Source organism: Anolis carolinensis, chromosome 5, assembly GCF_035594765.1.
Source record: "Anolis carolinensis isolate JA03-04 chromosome 5, rAnoCar3.1.pri, whole genome shotgun sequence".
Classification (NCBI taxonomy): domain Eukaryota; kingdom Metazoa; phylum Chordata; class Lepidosauria; order Squamata; family Dactyloidae; genus Anolis; species Anolis carolinensis.
In genome coordinates, this window is record NC_085845.1 from 78613730 (window position 1) to 78634202 (window position 20473).

Here is a 20473-nt window from a genome sequence, read left to right on the forward strand (position 1 = left end):
CTATATAGGTGTTTTACCCGCGGAGTAACTTTGCGGAGTCAATTCGTCAGCCTCCGGAGCGAGTTGTGTCTGGACAGCGCGCTCCGTTTCAAGCCTCGTTCCTGCTCAAGCCTTGTCCTTGTTTCCTGCCTTCGCTCCTGCTTCCCAGCCTTTGTTTACCTACGGACCTTGCCTTGTTTCCCAGGACTAAACCTTGCCTTGTTTCACGGATTTTACCAAGTTATTCCACGGACCTTGTTCTTGTTCCTCGTTACCTTGTTCCACGATTCAAGCCTTGTTTTCAAGTATCAAGTTATCTCCTAGCCTTGCTCAAGTTCATGGACTAAAGGACCTTGTCATCTCCCCTCACTTTGCCTGGCAAAGTGAGTGTTTCGGTTATTGGATTACAACTTCGGACCTTAATATTTCATATTGGACATTGTTTCTTTGGACTAATTTTGACCTTTCCTGAAAGGTCTGCTTCTGGACTAACTTTTACATTTGCTTTTACTAACTTTATATATTTCCTTAATAAAGATATTAGATAGAATCTGGCCTCTGCGTATGGTTATTGGTGCTCTGTAGCCTGGGTCGTGACAGTTTGACTCCGCCACCCTAAGCACCAATTAACCTCGGCCAGAATGTCTACCGGAGTCGTACCTGGGCCGAGCGGCCAGCCGATTACCTACACCATCGACAAGGATGAGGTGGACCGAATCCGTGATAAGCTCAATGGACAGGATGGAGAAATAAAGGGTTTGAAGGAACGCGGAATCCGTCTTCCGGCCATGGCGTTGCCAACCAAGTTTACTGGAGAAGCTTCTAAGGTTCATGTTTTCCGTCGCCAATGCCAAGCTTATCTTGAGGCCCGTGATGCCGAGTTTCCCCAGGAAGACATCAAGGTGGCGTGGATTTACAGTCTCCTAGACGGGCCAGCGGCTAACTGGGCGACGGCTCTGTTCGACCAAGCCTCCCCACATCTAAGGTCAGCGCAACATTTCTTGGACCACCTTAAGGCGACCTGGGGAATCGAGGACAATTTGGAGGCAGCCGGGCACAAACTCCGCCGCCTCTTCCAAGGAGACAGACCCATGTCTCAGTACATAGCCGAGTTCCGAGTGCTGGCCCACAACACCGGCTGGAACGATGTTGCCCTCAGAGGACAATTTCGGGAGGGTCTCAACATTGAAATGCTGGAGGAAATCTCCAAGGTGGATCCTCCCCAAACGCTGGAAGCACTCATCGATCGATGTTTACGGGCTGAAGTCATGATTGCCAACAGGAAGCAGTGGGTACGAGGCCAGAGCGGTAGAGCTGGGGCAAAACCCCCCGCTCCCGCCAGCGTTCAGCCGCGTCCAGTGTGGAGACCCCCACCACCATCCCCATACCCCAGAGGGAGCGAGGAGGTGCCGATGCAGTTGGGCAATGTGCGTCCCAGATTAGATGCCGCCGAGAAGGCCCGCCGCCAACGCCTAAATCTCTGTTGGTATTGCGGGAATGGGGGCCACTTCGCCAGAGAGTGCCCAGCCAAAGGGAAGCCCGCCGCCCGTCTTGCGGCGGCGTCCTCCACGGAGACGAAGACGTCTGAGGCGGCTGGCACACAGCCGGCGGGGGAAGCCAACGACCGGGCGTAGAGAGGCTCGCCAACCCGGTCAAGAAACCCATTCAAGAGCCGCCAACCGGGGTCCTGTTCCTTCTAGTGGTCACCTTATGGTCAGCAAAAAAGGGACCCGTCATGATCCACGCCATGATAGACTCAGGAGCTACCAACAATTTCATTGATAGAGAGTATGCCGACTCTCTGGGATTACAATATCATGACTTCAAGAATGCCCGTGTGGTGCAAGCCATCGATGGCCGCCCTCTCAAGACGGGCCCCGTAAGCCAGTGGACGGAACCCACCAGGATGTGGATAAGGGAACATATGGAAGAGATTTCCTTCTTTGTTACTGAGGTTCCCCATTTCCCTGTGATTTTGGGGATTCCATGGCTGACACTTCACGACCCAAGCATCTCCTGGTCCAACAGAGAACTGCAGTTTGCTTCAAAGTACTGCCAAAACCATTGCCTCGTAGCCAAGGTCTGCCATGCCACAGACACCGAGCCCATTATCACCTTGCCAAAGAAGTACTCCGAGTATTGGGATGTATTCAATGAAAAAGAAGCCGAAAAATTACCCCCACATAGACCTTATGACTGTGCCATTGACTTGGTGGAGGGGGCCCCGATCCCGCGAGGGCATCTCTACTCCCTGACTGAACCAGAGCAAGAAGCTCTCAGGGAATTCATAGAGACAAACCTTCGCAAGGGATTCATCAGACCCTCTCAATCCCCAGCCGCCTCCCCAGTGATGTTTGTGAAGAAGAAGTCAGGGGAATTACGCTTGGTGGTGGACTACAGAGCATTGAATAATATCACCAAGCGGAACAGCTATCCCCTGCCCTTAATCTCGGATCTACTAGACCGACTTCGAGGAGCCAAGGTTTACACCAAGCTGGATCTTCGGGGAGCTTACAACTTAGTTCGCATCAGAGAAGGGGACGAGTGGAAGACCGCCTTCCAGACTAAATTCGGATTATTCGAGTCCCGAGTTATGAATTATGGATTATGCGGAGCTCCCGCAACGTTCCAGCATTTTGTCAATGACATTTTCCAGGACTATCTAGATAGGTTCTTGATAATCTACCTGGACGATTTTTTGGTGTTTTCTAGATCACAATCAGAACATGAGAACCACGTCAAAATGGTGTTGCAACGATTGCGGGATCATGGACTTTATGCCAAGCTAGAAAAATGCGCTTTTGATCTACAAGAGGTAGATTTCCTTGGATACCGTATCTCGCCTCTAGGGCTCTCCATGGATCCAGCCAAGGTTTCAGCAGTATTGGAATGGCGGGCGCCAACTAACAAGAAGGAGGTGCAGCGATTCTTGGGGTTCGCGAACTATTACCGTAAGTTCATTCCAGATTTTGCCCGCTGGTCTGACCCAATCACTAGCTGCATCCGTGGAAAACAGCCCTTCCGCTGGACTGATCAAGCAGAGAAAGGGTTCCAGCAACTAAAGAAATTATTCACATCCCAGCCAATCCTTCAGCATCCAGACCCTGAAACCCTTTTTGTGGTGCAAGCGGACGCCTCTGATGTGGCAATTGGGGCTGTGCTCCTACAACCGGTGGGAGATCACCTTCATCCTTGTGCCTATTATTCTCGTCAACTAACCGCACCAGAGAGGAACTATACCATTTGGGAAAAAGAACTATTAGCCATAAAGGCAGCTTTTGAAACTTGGAGACATTGGCTAGAAGGGGCCAAATTTCCCATTGAAGTCCACACTGATCATCGGAATCTAGAACATCTAAAAACTGCCCGCAAGCTAAATCAGAGGCAGCAACGTTGGGCTCTATTCTTTGAACGTTTCAACTTCCAGATTCATTATGTGACCCCAGCCCAAACCAAGCAAGCAGACGCCCTGTCACGTAAACCGGAATACGCTGCAGGACGCAAGGAGACCTTTGAATCCCAACTGCTACAACCCGAGAACTTTGCCACGCTCACAGTGGGGAACACCAAATCCACTCCCATTGATTCAACTCCCTCTACTCCAGGGCCCATCTGTGCTCAAGAAATCAGGGCTAGTCAGCAAGCAGATGCCTGGGCGCAGGACCAACTTCGTCAAGGTCTGCATTTTCCCTTTTCGCTTAAAGATGGACTGCTTTGCTATAGAAATCATGTTTATATCCCACCCGGACCGGGCAGGGAAAAAGCACTTCGTCTGTGTCATGACTGCAAACCAGCAGGGCATTTCGGACTATTTAAAACCATGCATTTGATCCTAAGAGATTTCTGGTGGCCCAAGATCCGCAAGGATGTGGAAAAATATGTTAACACCTGCCCAGTATGCCAGCGCTCCAAGATAAGAAGGGAGAAGCCCTCAGGGCTTCTACACCCCCTTCCTAACCCATCTCGCCCATGGGAAATAATTTCTGCGGATTTTATCACTGACTTACCACCTTACTGTGGATTCACCACGATCCTAGTGGTGGTGGACCTTTTCACCAAGTTAGCCCATTTCATTCCCTGTGAAGGTCTTCCCACGGCCCAAGAGACTGCAGATTTATTCCTCCAACATGTTTTCAGACTACATGGATTGCCCAAGAGTTTGGTCACAGACCGTGGATCCCAATTCACCTCTCGTTTCTGGAAGGCACTACAAAAACTATTGGGCATAGACTCTCGTTTATCTTCAGCTCATCATCCCCAAACGGATGGGCAAACGGAGCGCACCAATGCCACTTTGGAACAGTACCTTCGCTGTTATGTAAACTACCAACAGGACAATTGGGCTTCTCTGTTATCACTGTCGGAATTTGCCTACAACAATGGAGTCCAGGCTTCTACAAAAGAAACGCCGTTCTTTGCAAACTACGGCTTCCATCCACGTTTCTTTCCCCCTGTCATTGAAACTTCAGAAGTTCCCGCAGCAGAAGATTGGCTGCAGGAACTCACAGCGGTGCAACAACTTTTGCTCCAGCAACTGGAACAAACCAAGGAGGACTATAAACGTCACGCGGACAAACATCGCCAGCCGGGCCCCGAAATCAAGGTAGGAGATCGGGTTTTTCTGTCCACTCGCTTTTTGCCCTCCCATCGCCCTTGCCGGAAGTTAGATGCCCGTTTCATTGGCCCCTATCCAGTGGTGGCGCAACTTAACCCCGTGACTTTCAAACTCCAACTTCCGCGCTCAATGCGCATTCACCCAGTGTTTCACCGCTCCCTGCTCCTTCCGGCGGATGGTGTGCGGCCAGATGTAGACCGGCCGGCCCCCGTCCCTATTTTGGTGGATGGGGAGGACGAGTTCGAGGTTCAGGACATTTTGGATTCTCGCTTTCACCGCCGCCGCCTGCAATATCTCATTGACTGGGTGGGTTTTGGCCCTGAGGAACGCTCTTGGGAAGACGCTTCCACAGTTCACGCTCCTGATCTAACCCGTCGCTTCCATCAGACCTATCCCGCCAAGCCACGACCTCGCGCCTCGGGGAGAGAGTCCCAGTTTGGGAGGGGGCTTGAGGAGGGGGATAGTGTGATGACTCATGGGCCTTGTAGTCCTGCTCATGACATTGTGATGCCTGATGAAGAAGAAAACTTGGGTTTTTTACCTTCCCAGTCAGAACTGGATTCTTCCCAGACAGATTCTTCCCAGCCAGATCTGGGAACCTTGCACCTGCAAGAGGATTATGTTCCAGAAGTATGTCAAACAAATACTGAGGCTACATCTCCAGTGTTTTCTCGCCATGAGTTTTGTAAACAACAGAGAGGTTTGGAAGCAGCCTCGCGCAGGAGTGCGAGAATAATTGCTAAGAATTTGCCAATTAAGCCTGCTTTCCATGAGAATCTTTAAGGAGTCAAACATCTGGTCTCAGAGATTAGCTTTCGTTTCTGGTTCCCAGAGAACTGCTCTCGGCGGGAAAGTTAGACTCTATATAGGTGTTTTACCCGCGGAGTAACTTTGCGGAGTCAATTCGTCAGCCTCCGGAGCGAGTTGTGTCTGGACAGCGCGCTCCGTTTCAAGCCTCGTTCCTGCTCAAGCCTTGTCCTTGTTTCCTGCCTTCGCTCCTGCTTCCCAGCCTTTGTTTACCTACGGACCTTGCCTTGTTTCCCAGGACTAAACCTTGCCTTGTTTCACGGATTTTACCAAGTTATTCCACGGACCTTGTTCTTGTTCCTCGTTACCTTGTTCCACGATTCAAGCCTTGTTTTCAAGTATCAAGTTATCTCCTAGCCTTGCTCAAGTTCATGGACTAAAGGACCTTGTCATCTCCCCTCACTTTGCCTGGCAAAGTGAGTGTTTCGGTTATTGGATTACAACTTCGGACCTTAATATTTCATATTGGACATTGTTTCTTTGGACTAATTTTGACCTTTCCTGAAAGGTCTGCTTCTGGACTAACTTTTACATTTGCTTTTACTAACTTTATATATTTCCTTAATAAAGATATTAGATAGAATCTGGCCTCTGCGTATGGTTATTGGTGCTCTGTAGCCTGGGTCGTGACACTGTGCCATCAGAGGCCCCTTTTACACTGGCATATAATCCAGTTCAAATCAGATAATCTGTATTTTATAGGCAGTGTGGAAGAGGCCTAAGTGAGGCCTAACTCTGCCTGTCCCCTGGGCTGAGTAGGTTGCTAGGAGACCAAGTGGGCGGAGCGTAGCCTTCTAACTGCCAGCAATTGAATAAAAGCAATTATTCCTCTCCCTCTAATTAGGATTTTATTTTAATTTTATTTTTGTTGTATGAATGTAGAGGCATGGGTGAGGGGTTGTGCTGCCAAGTTTAGTGTTTCTGGGATGTGTAGTTTTGTTGTTTTGTCCTAGGCCGAAATTTCATTACCCTTTTATATATATAGATTGCAAATTAGTTTGAAGACAGTTCCAGTCTTACAGGTGATTGTTTCAGGTAATTTGTCAGCTGCTAATGGGGGTAGCTATGTTAGAGTTCTACATTTAAATACAAAGGAATCCTCTGGCATCTTACAGATGTCTATGCATATATTTTCACATAGGATTTGCTAAATCATCTTAATTTTTAAAGAAGATATATATATTTGTCATGGAGGAGAGGATTCTACATATCTTAAATGCTCCTGCAATTAAGTGTCACACTTCTGAACTGCTGAATTTAATATTTAATGTACCCTGTATACTCATATATAAGTATAGAAATGTGAGTAAAAAAAATCAGCCTGAAAAGCATAGGTGGACTTATCCATGGATCAGTGTAGGGGCTGTACCTGTCCTCTTATCAAAAAAAGGAACCATTCTGAGTAAAGTGGCAAAAGGCAAGAGCTTCATTCATCCCAAGGAACCTAGAAGCACAAATCCATTCTACTTTCTCAGCCATGGCAACTTTCTGAAACCTGGACAGGGAAACGGTAGCAGTAGCCAGGAATCGTTGCCCCCCTGAAATGGCATTGGTGCCTTCCTTGTTCCTCAGAATGACTTATCCATAGGTCATACTAAAATCTATAATTTTGGCCCTCAGACCTGCCCTCGACTTATAAATGAGGTTGATTTATACATGTGTATCTACAGTAACTAAAATTCTCTTTTACACAATTATTAATTTCTTCTCAAGACCATGGGAAATATCTTGAAAAACAAGGAAAAGCTAGAATTGGTGCCAATCCTGTTCTAAAAGACAATTATTAGATTATACTAAGGTAGTTATCCCATCACCTCTCATTATAAAATGCATGCTTTCTTTCTCTAGTCTTGGGCCACATGTAGCCTTGATAGGATGTTTAACGGAATAAAGGCTGCCTTACCCATGTATGTATATGTTATTTTTGGGCAACAGCCACAACTCAGCTGTCGAACACATTTCTTACATGCTCTTAACTCTATGCTCTGGTCTTTTCAGTTCAGGATTTTCAGGCAGGGATCATTTGTGGGTTAAGCATTTATGAATGCTACTTAATCCTGCCTGACCATCCTTATGGAGACACCTTGGATGATCAAATGTAGATCATATTGATGCAAACTTAATATTTATATCAAAGGTGGGCAGTATATAGCCCTCTGGATGATATTTCTTACTATCCTTCATCAGTATTCATTCAGGTAAGGACTTCCCAGAGTTGCTATCCAATCTCAAGGCTACAATTTTCCTAATCCTATGTTACACTATATTTAAATTATAAATTAATAGATGGCTACCACAGATTGTGGTAAGGCAAATACTCTGATGTCCCTCCATATACATGGATTCTGTGAGCTTGAAAAGCATCAGCCCCCCCAAAATAAAAAAAACAAATCTTAATTATGCCATTTTGGTACACCAGTGTATATACCAGGACTTCAGTATCCCTGCATGTTGATATCCATGGAGGACACAAGAACCAAAGCCCAGTGGATACCAAGGACCCACTGCATACACCAAACAAGCAGGTTCACATAAAAACTCATTTTTCTATTCTTTACACATAGATCATTTACTTAGCATGTCCAAAAGGTCACACAGTGATCTCAGGATTATTTCAACCATCAGGCAGTTTCTTAAGACAATTGCTTACATAATCTACAATTATTTATTTAAAAATTCTTACAGTAATTGTCAACATGGTCTTATTTAAATTTATCATTCACAGAGCAGTATGTACAGACAGAAAATACATTCAAGGAATCATACTTTGTCAGTGCTGGTCAGTTATTGACCATGAAATTAAAAAAGCAAAGCAATCTGTAGAATTAGAATTACTTGTCAGGCTGTCTCTTCAGAACACTGATGAATGCATCCTTTGGCACTTCGATATTCCCAATTTTCCTCAGCTTCTTCTTTCCTTCTGCTTGCCTCTTCAAAAGTTTCATTTTCCTTGAAATATCTCCTCCATACTGTTTTGCCCAAAAAGTCATGTTAGTTTTCTCAGATTATGTAATAATATGCACAGAGCGGACTATTATTTTGCAAGTCTCCTGGACAATGAAAAGATCTATGCAAAATCCAAAATGTGCTATTAATTGCTCTAGATAAATTTAAAACAGTTATACTGAACCCAGATCACAGTGTTGAGAGAAACAACACCTCTATCTGAGGGATGCCAACTTTAAACAAGTTTTGTTTTACTAAGCTTACATGCAATAAGAACATTTCAAATTGCATTTAATATGTAGGAACATAGAAATAGGTTTATCCTCAGAACGCACAGCATAAAAATAAATACAAATTATACAAACTCTAGAATCAAAATACTGAAGGAAAAGAAAGATTACTGGACCTGGGTGGGTGCTAACTGATACTTACACATTTTGCTAGGACATTTTTTCTGTAAGCTTTCACCCTGGAATAGAAACATTATTATGTGTAAACCAAACTGCATTTTTAAGAGGGTGTGACGCAAAAATATTCCATAATGTGGTTTAGTATTAAATCACAAAATCCAAATCAATAAATTAGCATGTAAAGTGAGAAGTTATCAAAAAGAAAAACTCAATATAGATTAAGATCAATAATGAATTACCACTCCCCACTAGAGGACCTACGAAATCAGTGGCATTTGTATAAATATTGACACACTACTCAGTGGGTTCTGTGACTAGCGACTGGATTTGGACCCAAGGTATAAGGCAATATGGGTTTTTTGGGGAGAGGGATATAGAGAACATATCCTGGGCTTTAGGCAAGAAAAGAACTGACATACAAACTGAGCTATTCAACATAATCTGAGAGAACTTTGTCCATAGGATTCCTGTCTGAAGTGGTTAGACCAAAGAGTCAACTCATTCCTGGATAGCTACAATGGTTCCTTCGTATCTCCTGGGATTTAGTTCCAGGATCCCTCAAGGATACCAAAATCATAATCATACTAACAACAACAACAATAATAATATTAATATTAATAATAACTATTATTTTATCCTGCCCCATCTCCCCGAAGGGACTTGGGGCAGCTCACATGCGGACCAAGCCCAGTAATACACAATAAAATACATCAACATAGGTACATTTAACTTATAAACATATAAAAACATTAAAACATACAATAAAATCAGATAAAAACAACTCAACAATGATAGCCAGGCACAGTGAGCATATTCTGAATTTGGAGGCAGGCGAAAAATTAACTATGTGCAATAACTGGTAGAACACTGATGAGATAGACCAGAGTAAAGTGTAGTAGCTGAGAATAGGTAGAGGCAAGGACACCGTCAGTTTATACTGAATTAGTAAAAAGCACATTGGCATAGCCAGGTTTTCAAATTTTTCCAGAATGTGGCCAGGGTAGGGGCTAGTCTAATATCTCTCGGGAGGGAATTCCAAAGCCGGCGGGCCACTGCTGTGAAGGCTCTCTCTCTTATCCCCCACCAACCATGTATGGGACAGCGGTGGGAGCAAGATGAGGGCCTCCCTGGCCAATCTCAAGGAAAATGCATGTTCATAGTAGGAAATGCGATCACAAAGATAAGCCAGACCCGAACCGTTTAGAAAATCCCATTCTATACAATGGGGTAGCAAAATGATTTCTCTTACATAACATGGCAAAATCAAGTTTTGCTTTTTGGAATACCTATTTTCAAGTTGTGGGTAGTTAAATTCATGGGTGCAGAATCTATGGATATGGAGGGCTGACTCTACTTCCTTGCAAACAGAGAATTATTACCTTCTGTGATCTATTTTCTAGTTCATTTTAAACACACAGATAAGTCGCTGGAATCTACAACATTTCTATGAAAGAGTGTGTTCAAGTTCTTTCCGACACCACTCTAGCTACAAAGAAATGCTAAAGAGCAATATGATTATCCTTTCTTTCGTGCTATAATGTCTTCAAGTCAGAATGGGAATTATTTTTTATAGCCTGAACTGTACCGCCTTTAAGATTGCCTTTCAAATTTGATTTCAAGTGATTCAGAATGTAACACTGCACTTGCTAACTAGACATGTATGTCACTTATTCATGTTGAGAACGTTTCTGTATCTACTGCTTAACATCCAGGCTAAATTTAAGATGTTGGTTCCTGGACCCAAGGAATTTTCATTAACATCTGCAGTGTAAACTTCTCAATATATTGAGACTAGCTTGGAGAAGGGACAAATTAGACAATGTTGTGGGGCCATCCCAAATGTATCCCAGCACCACAGAACTTGCATAGTTAGAAAATCATTTCAAGGGGCAAAAGCCTTGTTATTGTAAAACATTATCATGGAGGTAGAGGACCACATGGGGCATATGTCCCTCTCATGTTGTTCCCAGTGCACTACAGCCACTTCAAGAGGGAAATTTAATCTCTGAAATTCTCTGGAAATTGACAAAAGAAAGGAACAAATATGTTAAATGAAACACTATATCAATGCAAAAATTGTTCTTGTCCTGTTTAGCTGCATCCTTTTAAAATGTCTGGGATTCATTTCTGTGTTGAGTGAACAGTAAAAAATACAATTTATAGAGAAGAGAGACAAAGCTACTGAATTTGTGTGCCATGGTATCTACAAGCACAAGTCAATTTGTATAACAAAGGTTAATTCAAATCTCTTTTAACACAGAGTCAAGACCAGTAAACTCACGTTTCTCTTGCAATTATTTTGCTTCCAATCGCTGCCTGAATAGCTATTTCAAACAGTTGTCTTGGGATAACATCTTTTAAACGTTCACACATAGATTTAGCAACTGGATATGCTTTCTCTCTGAAAAAGAAAGGGAAGATAGTTCAGTTTAATATAAAGCCTACATTCGTAATTTCCAGTTTTAAAATATGCTACTTTTGTCAGTTTCACATAATGATGCCTGGATTAATGCAATGAAATCATTCTAACTGTACTGAAGAATGACCTGCACATTATAATTAGGATTCCAAAGAACAGTATTTGGAATACAACCCAGAGCTGAAAATAATTTCAACAGTAAACCTGGTTACTTTCTATAGTTTACCATTTCATTTTTATCTATTCCTGATTTGAATTTCTAAGTGCTTAACATATTTTCATTGTTTTAATTTTAAAAGTCTGATGAATAATTCTGTGTGTTTTTATAGTTAGTCCTGATAATTTACTATAATAACCATGTTTAATACTGTTGGCAGATCTTCACTGCAGTCAGCTAAAAATAAAGCCACATCATCTGCATACAAGCCAGTAAGATGTTCATTCTGATCAATTCTGCATGCTCCTAGAGTAGAGAATGCATTAGAATGTAGAAGATATTCTGCTTTAATTGTTTAGACCCTTTCAATAAATATGCTTGTTTCTTCAAAATAAATCTAGAGCCAAGATTCTAGCTCAGCTGTTTAGTTAAGTATAAGTAATTAAGTAGCATGCCCTGGCCCAGTCCACGCCACATTCCTGACTTAGCAGGCAAGTGTAGTCCTGTCAACTGGATCACAGTAGTTTGGTTCCACCCTCCTCCCACCAAAGATCTCAATGCAACAATACATTGCAATATATAGTTCTATCAGACATCAACGACGGGAAAGGGGGTGGCAATGTCAACATACTGTGGCCTTATCTGAGAGAAAGGTAGGGTGTAAATAAAGAGATGGATGGATCAATGGGCCCTGTCGCTTGCAGCAGCTGCTACCCTCGGAGCCAGGATTAGAGCAAATGTACAATTCCTAAATATTCTCTACCCTACCCGAATATATAAGGATTGTGAGTAATAACTAGTTACAAAAGTGTAACTTCAGGTTACTGATTCATAAGTTTGTTTCGTGAAGTCCAACCTCTCTCTCTCTTTAACACATCCATGTGTTTTTCTGACAGAATCTGTTAGCTATTTACTTGTAATAGGAATTATATTTTAAATCCACTTACTTATGTACAATAGTTCCCAGTTCTTCTACAGGATTCCCATTTAAAAGAATGTCCATTTTGACAAGATCTGCAGTCTGGTATCCTGCATCTTCATAATCAAAACTGAAAGAGAACGGGAAAACCCAGTTCAAGATTATTTCCTGTTTCCTTATAAAAACAATTTTAATATACATTTTGGATACTGTTTTCCCAAAAGGGCACAGATCTTTTGTACTTCATTAGAATGTTCCATTTCCAAATGCTGATGAATACATGTACAATGGAAAAATGCTTATTCTCCCATTAAAGGCACAGCCCAAGATAATAACAGCGCTATTTCAACCACATCAAGACTATTTAATTTTGGAGGGTTATTCCTGGGTTTTTAAAAAGTATTTCTATGGCTTTTATTAGTGATCTTAAAACTGTAAGAGAAGGAAATGGCTACATAAGATTACAAGGCCATAGCAATAGAAGGCAGGATATTCATAGAGGTATATTAGCACCTTCTGTTAAAAATCAGGGACTGGTAGTTAAACTTCCCCATATTATCAATACTAATAGGCTGTTACAGATTCTTTATTGAAGACAGTTATATTCCATTACTGTGTATATACTCAAATTCTCCTGAACCAGTAATTTGTACATGTTCATTTAATATTTGTTTATTTTATAGCTGTAAATGAGGTAATATGGCTGTAACAAAATTAGGTGGCTATACTTAGATCAACCCAGATATTAGATGTGAGATAATTATGCCTTCAATTCTGAAAGAGAATCAAGATCCCAACTACCTTCAGCTAAGGAGAGAGATTACTACTCTAAAATCTTTAAAGTCGACAGGAATTGAGCGCTAGGTTCCCAGTTATGATTCTGAAAATCCAACAAACAAAATGTTCAGCAGTGATACAAATATTGCATTACCTGGCATATCCAGAAGATAAGGATTTCAGAGCATCATAGAAATCTACTACAATTTCATTCAGTGGAAAGAGATACTTCATCATGACTCTGTGGTCATCAATGTAAAGTAGGTCCTTCTGAACAGCCCTTCGAGTCTGACAAGTAACACAGAGTCAACTGAATGTTCCACTTATAAGAAGCCTTTACAGATATTACATTCTAAAATATGTTGACTGCATTTGTAAATAGAGATTATTAAGACTATCTATACTTATAACTTAGCTATACATGCTCTAAAATGTCAGGCCATGGATGAAAATACAGGTTTTCATTTAGTGGCCAAATGAGGCCAGCATTACTGCCAACTGGGTCTTGAAGCATAAGAAAGTTTACAATCAAGACACCATAGAAGAATGGGTCCCACTTTGGGTCTCCACATTAGATATTGTGGGACACAGAAAAGGGATTCTCCATCAAATCTCAATGTACATGTAACATGTATATCAAAATCACAAGCCAGTTAAAGCTTTAAATGCTAATTTCAGTAACAACAACAAAAATACATTAGATTCTAAGATGCACCATAATGTTAGAGATGTTTGTATGGAGGGGGAGTGCATCTTAGAACTGAAGAAATACAGCATTATCAACACTATGAATGTGGATGGAAACCAAGTGCAGGTTTTTAAGAAACCCATAGCTTCTGTGAGATGTTCTTGTAAATAATTGCCATATATACTGTATTAGCTGCAGCATCCATATTGTCACCTAGGATAGCCCTATATGTAGGGCACACTGCAGTAGTCTAAACAGAAAGTTGTCAGTGCACAAACTACTGTGATCTCCTCCCCCCAGTTTTCCAAGATTTGCTCACCATAACCTTTTTAATGCACATTCCTCTGTACGTTTTAAAGGCAGAAGTGAAGACTCATTTTAAGAGAGAGGAAGCAGCTGGGCCACAAGTTCCCTAAATATAAAGCACTAAAAAGGAAGGGAAAAGCCAGACACATTCAGCCAGTGCTTTAACTAGCTAACGCCTGTTGTTTACAGTCAGCCTGTTCCTAAATCACCACTTAAGTGGATTTTGCTGTGGAGGCTCCAAGCATTAATTAAAGATAACAATGTAATTCCACATCCAAAATTCTGCTTGCCTGTGCAAAGGAGTGGGAACCCCTCAACTATCACCAGGCAACCTTTCTAGTTCCATATCCCTTTCAAAAGGAGTTTGGGTTTTAACAGGTGACTGAAGTTATCTAGGGACCACACCTATAGGTTCATACCTCAGATATTTACCTTGTCCTGCTTTAGGATATATACTTCGCCTGCTTAAGTAATAATGAGACCCAAGATATACATGAAAACTGTGTACTCTTACATGTGTCCCATAGATCTCTATAACTTGTGGAGATTCTCCACAGACAAGCCGTTTCCTGGGAAGCTGGAAATCTCCAGAATACTTTGTCACCATCAAACCTGCCTAATTTGCTCAGTCCAATAAACCTACCTGGCACAGAGATATTATTTTCCCAATATGTTCATCGGGTGTTATGATAGTGCCCAAAACAGTAGGTTCCAAATATTCTACCACTGTTGATTTATCAGGAAACTCAGCAGGATTTATGATGGTGATCTGCTTTGTCTTATGTTCCTACAAAAATAGAAAATGACACCAGATTGTAATTTTGTGCTTGATCTCTTTGCTCCAAATTCTGATCAAAAGTGAATTCCTAAGCAATGGTGTTTCTCAAGAAACACAAGACTTTCATAAAGAAATTAATGTTAGCACTGCCTATAGATTCCTGCAAATTGATTAACCATTTGAATTATAATTACAGTAGTCTCGCCTATCCAACCTTCACTTATACACATTCTGTATTATCCAACACAGTCTGCCTTTTAGTAGTCAGTGTTTTTGTAGTCAATCTTTTCAATACATTGCAATATTTTGGTGCTAAATTAGTAAATATAGTAATTACTACATAACATTACCATGTATTGAACTGCTTTTTCTGTTGATTTGTTGTAAAACATTATGTTTTGGTGCTTAATTTGTAAAATCATAAGGTAATTTGACATTTAATAGGCGTTTCCTTAATCCCTCATTATTCAACTTTTCTGCTTATCCAACATTCTGCCGGCCCGTTTTATGTTGGGTAAGTGAGACTCTACTGTAATCCAATGAGGCTGTGTTGAAGGTATCCTCTATTTGTTTCTTTAATTTCAAAAATTCTTCATTACCTTGATCAATTTTGCTGAAGAAAGAACTGCCTTATAGGGAACTGTAGGAGAGGTTAAAATGACAGATGCATTGTATTCTTGCTCCAAACGCTGATTAAAAACTTCCATATGCAAAAGACCAAGGAAACCCAACCTGTAAATACATGAGAAAGGAGTCATGCTGACTTACACTGAAGGCTGTAACATCTAGGAATCCCTTCTCTTCCCTCCACAAAAAAGTTAAAGCCTTTGAAGTGCTAATTGAATTCAGCAACACTCACCTCCATCCAGCTCCCAAGGCAAGGCTACTATCACGATGAACAGTAACACTTGAGTCATTAAGTGTCAATTTTTCCACAGCACTTTTCAGGTTGTTATATTCTGACTGATCTACTGGGTACATTCCTGCCAACAGAGACAGAACTTTGATTGAAAAAGGAGCTAGACCAATAGTTCTCATATATTTTATTCTTTACAACCATTTAAAATCTCTTTTGCGGGCAGCTGATGTTTTTTTCAATTGCTCCTTAGCAATAATAGACCTGGTTTTTAGTTTACACAATCGAACTTCCTGTTCTCTACATTGTAGCCCAGCTCCCAAATCTTTCCACATCTCTTAATTCACAAACAAATTTTGAAGATGTGTGGAAAGAGGACAAATAGTGCCTATTCCACTTACAGAAGCAGTTCTGTCAAAAGAAGTAATCCATTTCATTCTACGGTTTTAAGACCCATTTTATATACAGAAGTTCTAAATGTATAGGTCTAAATCTAATGTTACCATATTTTCAACAAGAGTAGATTCACTGAATCAGTAAAACCTATGTGAGTCCTCTAGGAATCTCTAAGTTCTCCAACTATACGGTCAACTTCATGTGTAAGAGTTGTGTTGGAGAAACTAAATATTCATAAAGAACATACTAATCAAATCCATAAACAACTACAAAGGTTGAACCAACAAATTTGGAAGGCCAACTGTATTGAACAATGAATATCCATATATCATATCGTATCTATGGTATATTCCTTCCCATGCCATAATAGTAAAATGAGAAATATTGATGCTTTTGGTAACAGGACAAGTAGCATCAATGTCAAAGCAGCAAGGATTCAATAAGAAACATAGACAATTTTCTTATATTAGCACATATTAAACTGCTCTGTGAATATATACAACTTACCTGCAAATACCATCGGTTTTGCTGATTTAAACCCAGGAAATGGATCCACTGGTTGGTTATGTAAATAAATTGTATCTCCTATTTGGGCTTCTGTAATCTCTTTCATTCCAGCAATCAGATAGCCAACCTGACCAGCATATCTAAATAAAATTGCCACCATTTGTAAGTATATATTGCATTAAATAATTCAAGCCACTTTCATCTTGCAGATAAGCTACTTTTGAATTTAATCACAATTAAAGTTATATCAATTCCCCCCTCACTCATTGCCAAAATCCTTTGTTAAAAACCCTCATAATATAAGTCAAGATCCTGCATCAGACATATAGCCACTATAGCACCTTCTACACTGCCATATAAAATCCAGGTTATCTGCTTAGAACTGGATTATATGTCTGTGTAGACTCATAGAATCCAGTTCTAAGCAGATAATGGGGATTATCTGCTTTGATAATTTGGATGATATGGCAGTGTAGAATGGGCTATGTTATAGTGAATCCCAGCAATGGGAGAAAAGTGGTAAATAAATATGTTATCATTACAGTCTGTCTCCTAATCCAACAACAAAAACAAATCTTAAAATCCAGGCAGCTTCACTGAAGAACAGAATTCTGTTGGGCTGGTGAGTATTGCATCAAAAAATGACACACCCAGCCCACTCCAGCCAGTAAGCAGCACTGGGAAGATGAGTTGGAACAGGACCATGAAGGGATTCCTGCTTCTCTTCATCACACTACTGCCTACTAGTGGGAAGGGGCTGACTATATCAACCTTTAGCACCCTGCTCACCAGTACCAAAAAACTCCATCCCTCAGTGAAGCTGCCTGGATTGTATGGTGCATTTTGAGAGCCGTTGTGCAATTAAGGCCATTGTGCAATGATCATAAATGTGAGTACTAAACAATCCCGACTGACAACTGTCACCCAGAGGACCTTTCACTGGCCACCCCAAGACTGCGGAATGACCTGCTGGAAAAGCTCTGACAACTAAAAAAAGCTGTCAAAATTTTAAAAACCATTAAAAGACCTATCTCTTCCAGTAGGCCTTCCCAGCCAGTTTTAATCACAAATTTTAAGCTTGTGTCTTCTATTTTAACCTTTGTTCTGTGTATTTTAATATGTATTTTGTAGAATTACTAGCTGTGCCCGGCCACGCGTTGCTGTGGCTTAGTCTGGTGCTGTTGGTCAGTCTACATTAGGTTGTATTTATGCTGTGGCCTCCACCCTTCTTTATACTCACATTAGTAGTAGTATTTGAAGTCTGTTACCTTCTTCAATTTTTGTGTTGATTGATAATTGCTTGAGATCCCTGTTGTCTTTGGTTTGTTGTTAATTGTAATGTCTGATTCTGCTGAGTGCGGTTTATATTTTTATTGTGGTACAATAGTCTTTTTTTTTTGTTTGCCTGTGTAGGTGTTTATTATTGTTGTTGTTGTAGTGGTCATGAAGGTTGGATAAGTTAGATGCTACTGTATTGTTTTTTGGAGGCCCAGTGTAGCACTGACTGGCCTCTCAGCCTCAGTGCCCGGCTGTTTCTTGCCTGTGATGGTGTTGATTCTTATTGTTGTTGTTGTCATTGTTATTACTGTAATTGTTTTTTTTGGAGGCCAAGTGTGAATGTAGGGATTGGGGAGGTGGATGAGTTGTGTTGTCAAATTTTGTATTTGTTATAGTCACAATGCATTGTTATGAGTTTTGTGGGTCCGGATTGTGGTTTTGTGGTGTGGTTGTGTTGTTACAACTGAGAGGCAAGGCTTTTGTGTTGTGTTGCCAAGTTTTGTATTTCTGGGGCTTTTAGTTGTGTGCCAAGTTTTGTATTTCTGGGCCGTTTAGTTGTGTTGTTATAGTCACGATGCATTGTTGTGAGTTTTGTGGGTCCGGATTGTGGTTTTGTGGTGTGGTTGTGTTGTTACAATCGGGAGGGAATGCTTTTGTGTTGTGTTGCCAAGTTTCGTATTTCTGGGGCGTTTAGTTGTGTTGTTATAGTCATGATGCGTTGTTGTGAGTTTTGTGGGTCCGGTGTGGTTTTGTGGTGTGGTTGTGTTGTTACAACTGGGAGGCAAGGCTTTTGCATTGTTTTGCCAAGTTTTGTATTTCTGGGGCGTTTAGTTGTGTTGTTATAGTCATGATGCGTTATTGTGAGTTTTGTGGGTCCGGATTGTGGTTTTGTGTTGTGGTTGTGTTCTTACAACTGGGAGGCAAGGCTTTTGTGTTGTGTTGTCAAATTTTGTATTTCTGGGGCGTTTAATTGTGTTATAGTCACGATGCGTTGTTGTGAGTTTTGTGGGTCCAGATTGTGGTTTTGTGGTGTAGTTGCGTTGTTACAACCGGGAGAAAAGGCTTTTGTGTTGTGTTGTCAAGTTTTGTATTTCTGGGGCGTTTAGTTGTGTGCCAAGTTTCGTATTTCTGGGGCGTTTAGTTGTGTTGTTATAGTCACAATGCATTGTTGTGAGTTTTGTGGGTCCGGATTGTGGTTTTGTGGTGTGGTTGTATTGTTACAACCGAGAGGCAAGGTTTTTGCGTTGTGTTGTCAAGTTTTATATTTCTGGGGCGTTTAGTTGTGTGCCAAGTTTTGTATTTCTGGGGCGTTTAGTTGTGTTGTTATGGTCACGATGCATTATTGTGAGTTTTGTGGGTCCTGTGTGGTTTTGTGGTGTGGTTGTGTTGTTACAACTGGGAGGCAAGGCTTTTGCATTGTGTTGCCAAGTTTTGTATTTCTGGGGCGTTTAGTTGTGTTATCGCATGATGCGTTGTTGTGTGTTTTGTGGGTCTGGATTGTGGTTTTGTGGTGTGGTTGTGTTGTTGTAACCTGGAGGCAAGCCTTTTGCATTGTGTTGCCAAATTTCGTATTTCTGGGATGTTTAGTTTTGTTGTTATAGTCACTGCGCAAACAACTTTATCATTTTATATATATAGACTAGCTGTGCCCGGCCACGCGTTACTGTGGCTCAGTCTGGTGGTGTTGGTCAGTCTACATTAGGTTGTATTTATGCTGTGACCTCCACCCTTCTTTATACTCACATTAGTAGTAGTATTTGAAGTCTGTTACCTTCTTCCATTTTTGTGTTTATTGATAATTGCTTGAGATCCCTGTTGTCTTTTGTTTGTTGTTAATCGTGATGTCTGATTCTGCTGAGTGCGGTTTACATCTTATTGTGGTACAATAGTCTTTTTTTTTTGTTTTGCCTGTGTAGGTGTTTATTATTGTTGTTGTTGTAGTGGTCATGAAGGCTGGATAAGTTAGATGGTACTGTATTGTTTTTTGGAGGCCCAGTGTAGCACTGACTGGCCTCTCAGCCTCAGTGCCTGGCTGCTTCTTGCCTGTGATGGTGTAGATTCTTATTGTTGTTGTTGTCATTGTTATTATTGTAATTGTTTTTTTGGAGGCCAAGTGTGAATGTAGGGATTGGGGAGGTGGATGAGCACTGAATGGCCTTGTAGACTCAGTGCATGGCTGATTCTTGCCTGTGTAGGTGTTTATTATTAGTGGGTGAGTGGATGGATAGATAGAGTGGGTGCTCTCCTATGCTGTTCCCTTTCTCTGCTCCGATCCTGAGCTCGCTGATAAGAACACACTGGTCAGAAAGGAGAGTAAATATAACCGGATCAATGGCCTTTCTCTCCCTTTTGCTCTTGGCCTTCCAGGCAGAGAGGGAGGGCTCTTGTACTTGGCGTTCCTTCGCTTCCCTTCCCTCCCTCCTTCCTTCGTTCTATCCGTCCCAGCCTTCCCTGCCTGCGGAGCCATGGAACTGGGTCAATGGGTTGGATGGCGGGGAAAGGGAGAAGGAAGAGGCCTCTAATTGAAATGCATGGACTCCATGCCATGGGGTGCTGGAATTTGTAGTTTGCATCCAGTCCAACCCCTTTCTTTCTTTTTGTCATGGAGGAAGAACCCACCCAAACTTCTCAGATA

General features: G+C 41.6%; 1 protein-coding gene across 1 annotated transcript in view; it reads right to left on the reverse strand.

Annotated features, from left to right (window-relative positions):
* Positions 1-8047: 8047 nt before the first annotated feature.
* Positions 8048-20473, reverse strand: part of guf1 (GTP binding elongation factor GUF1) — a 30342-nt gene continuing 17916 nt past the window's right edge. Inside the window, exons 10-18 of the mRNA XM_008111654.3 lie at positions 16561-16700; positions 15661-15784; positions 15401-15533; positions 14667-14810; positions 13184-13317; positions 12281-12382; positions 11039-11158; positions 8780-8816; positions 8048-8370 (exon numbers count right to left, since the gene is read on the reverse strand). Of these exons, the coding sequence (XP_008109861.1) occupies positions 8233-8370; positions 8780-8816; positions 11039-11158; positions 12281-12382; positions 13184-13317; positions 14667-14810; positions 15401-15533; positions 15661-15784; positions 16561-16700 (1072 nt within the window). The 3' untranslated portion in view covers positions 8048-8232. The remainder of the gene's footprint in view (positions 8371-8779; positions 8817-11038; positions 11159-12280; positions 12383-13183; positions 13318-14666; positions 14811-15400; positions 15534-15660; positions 15785-16560; positions 16701-20473) is intronic.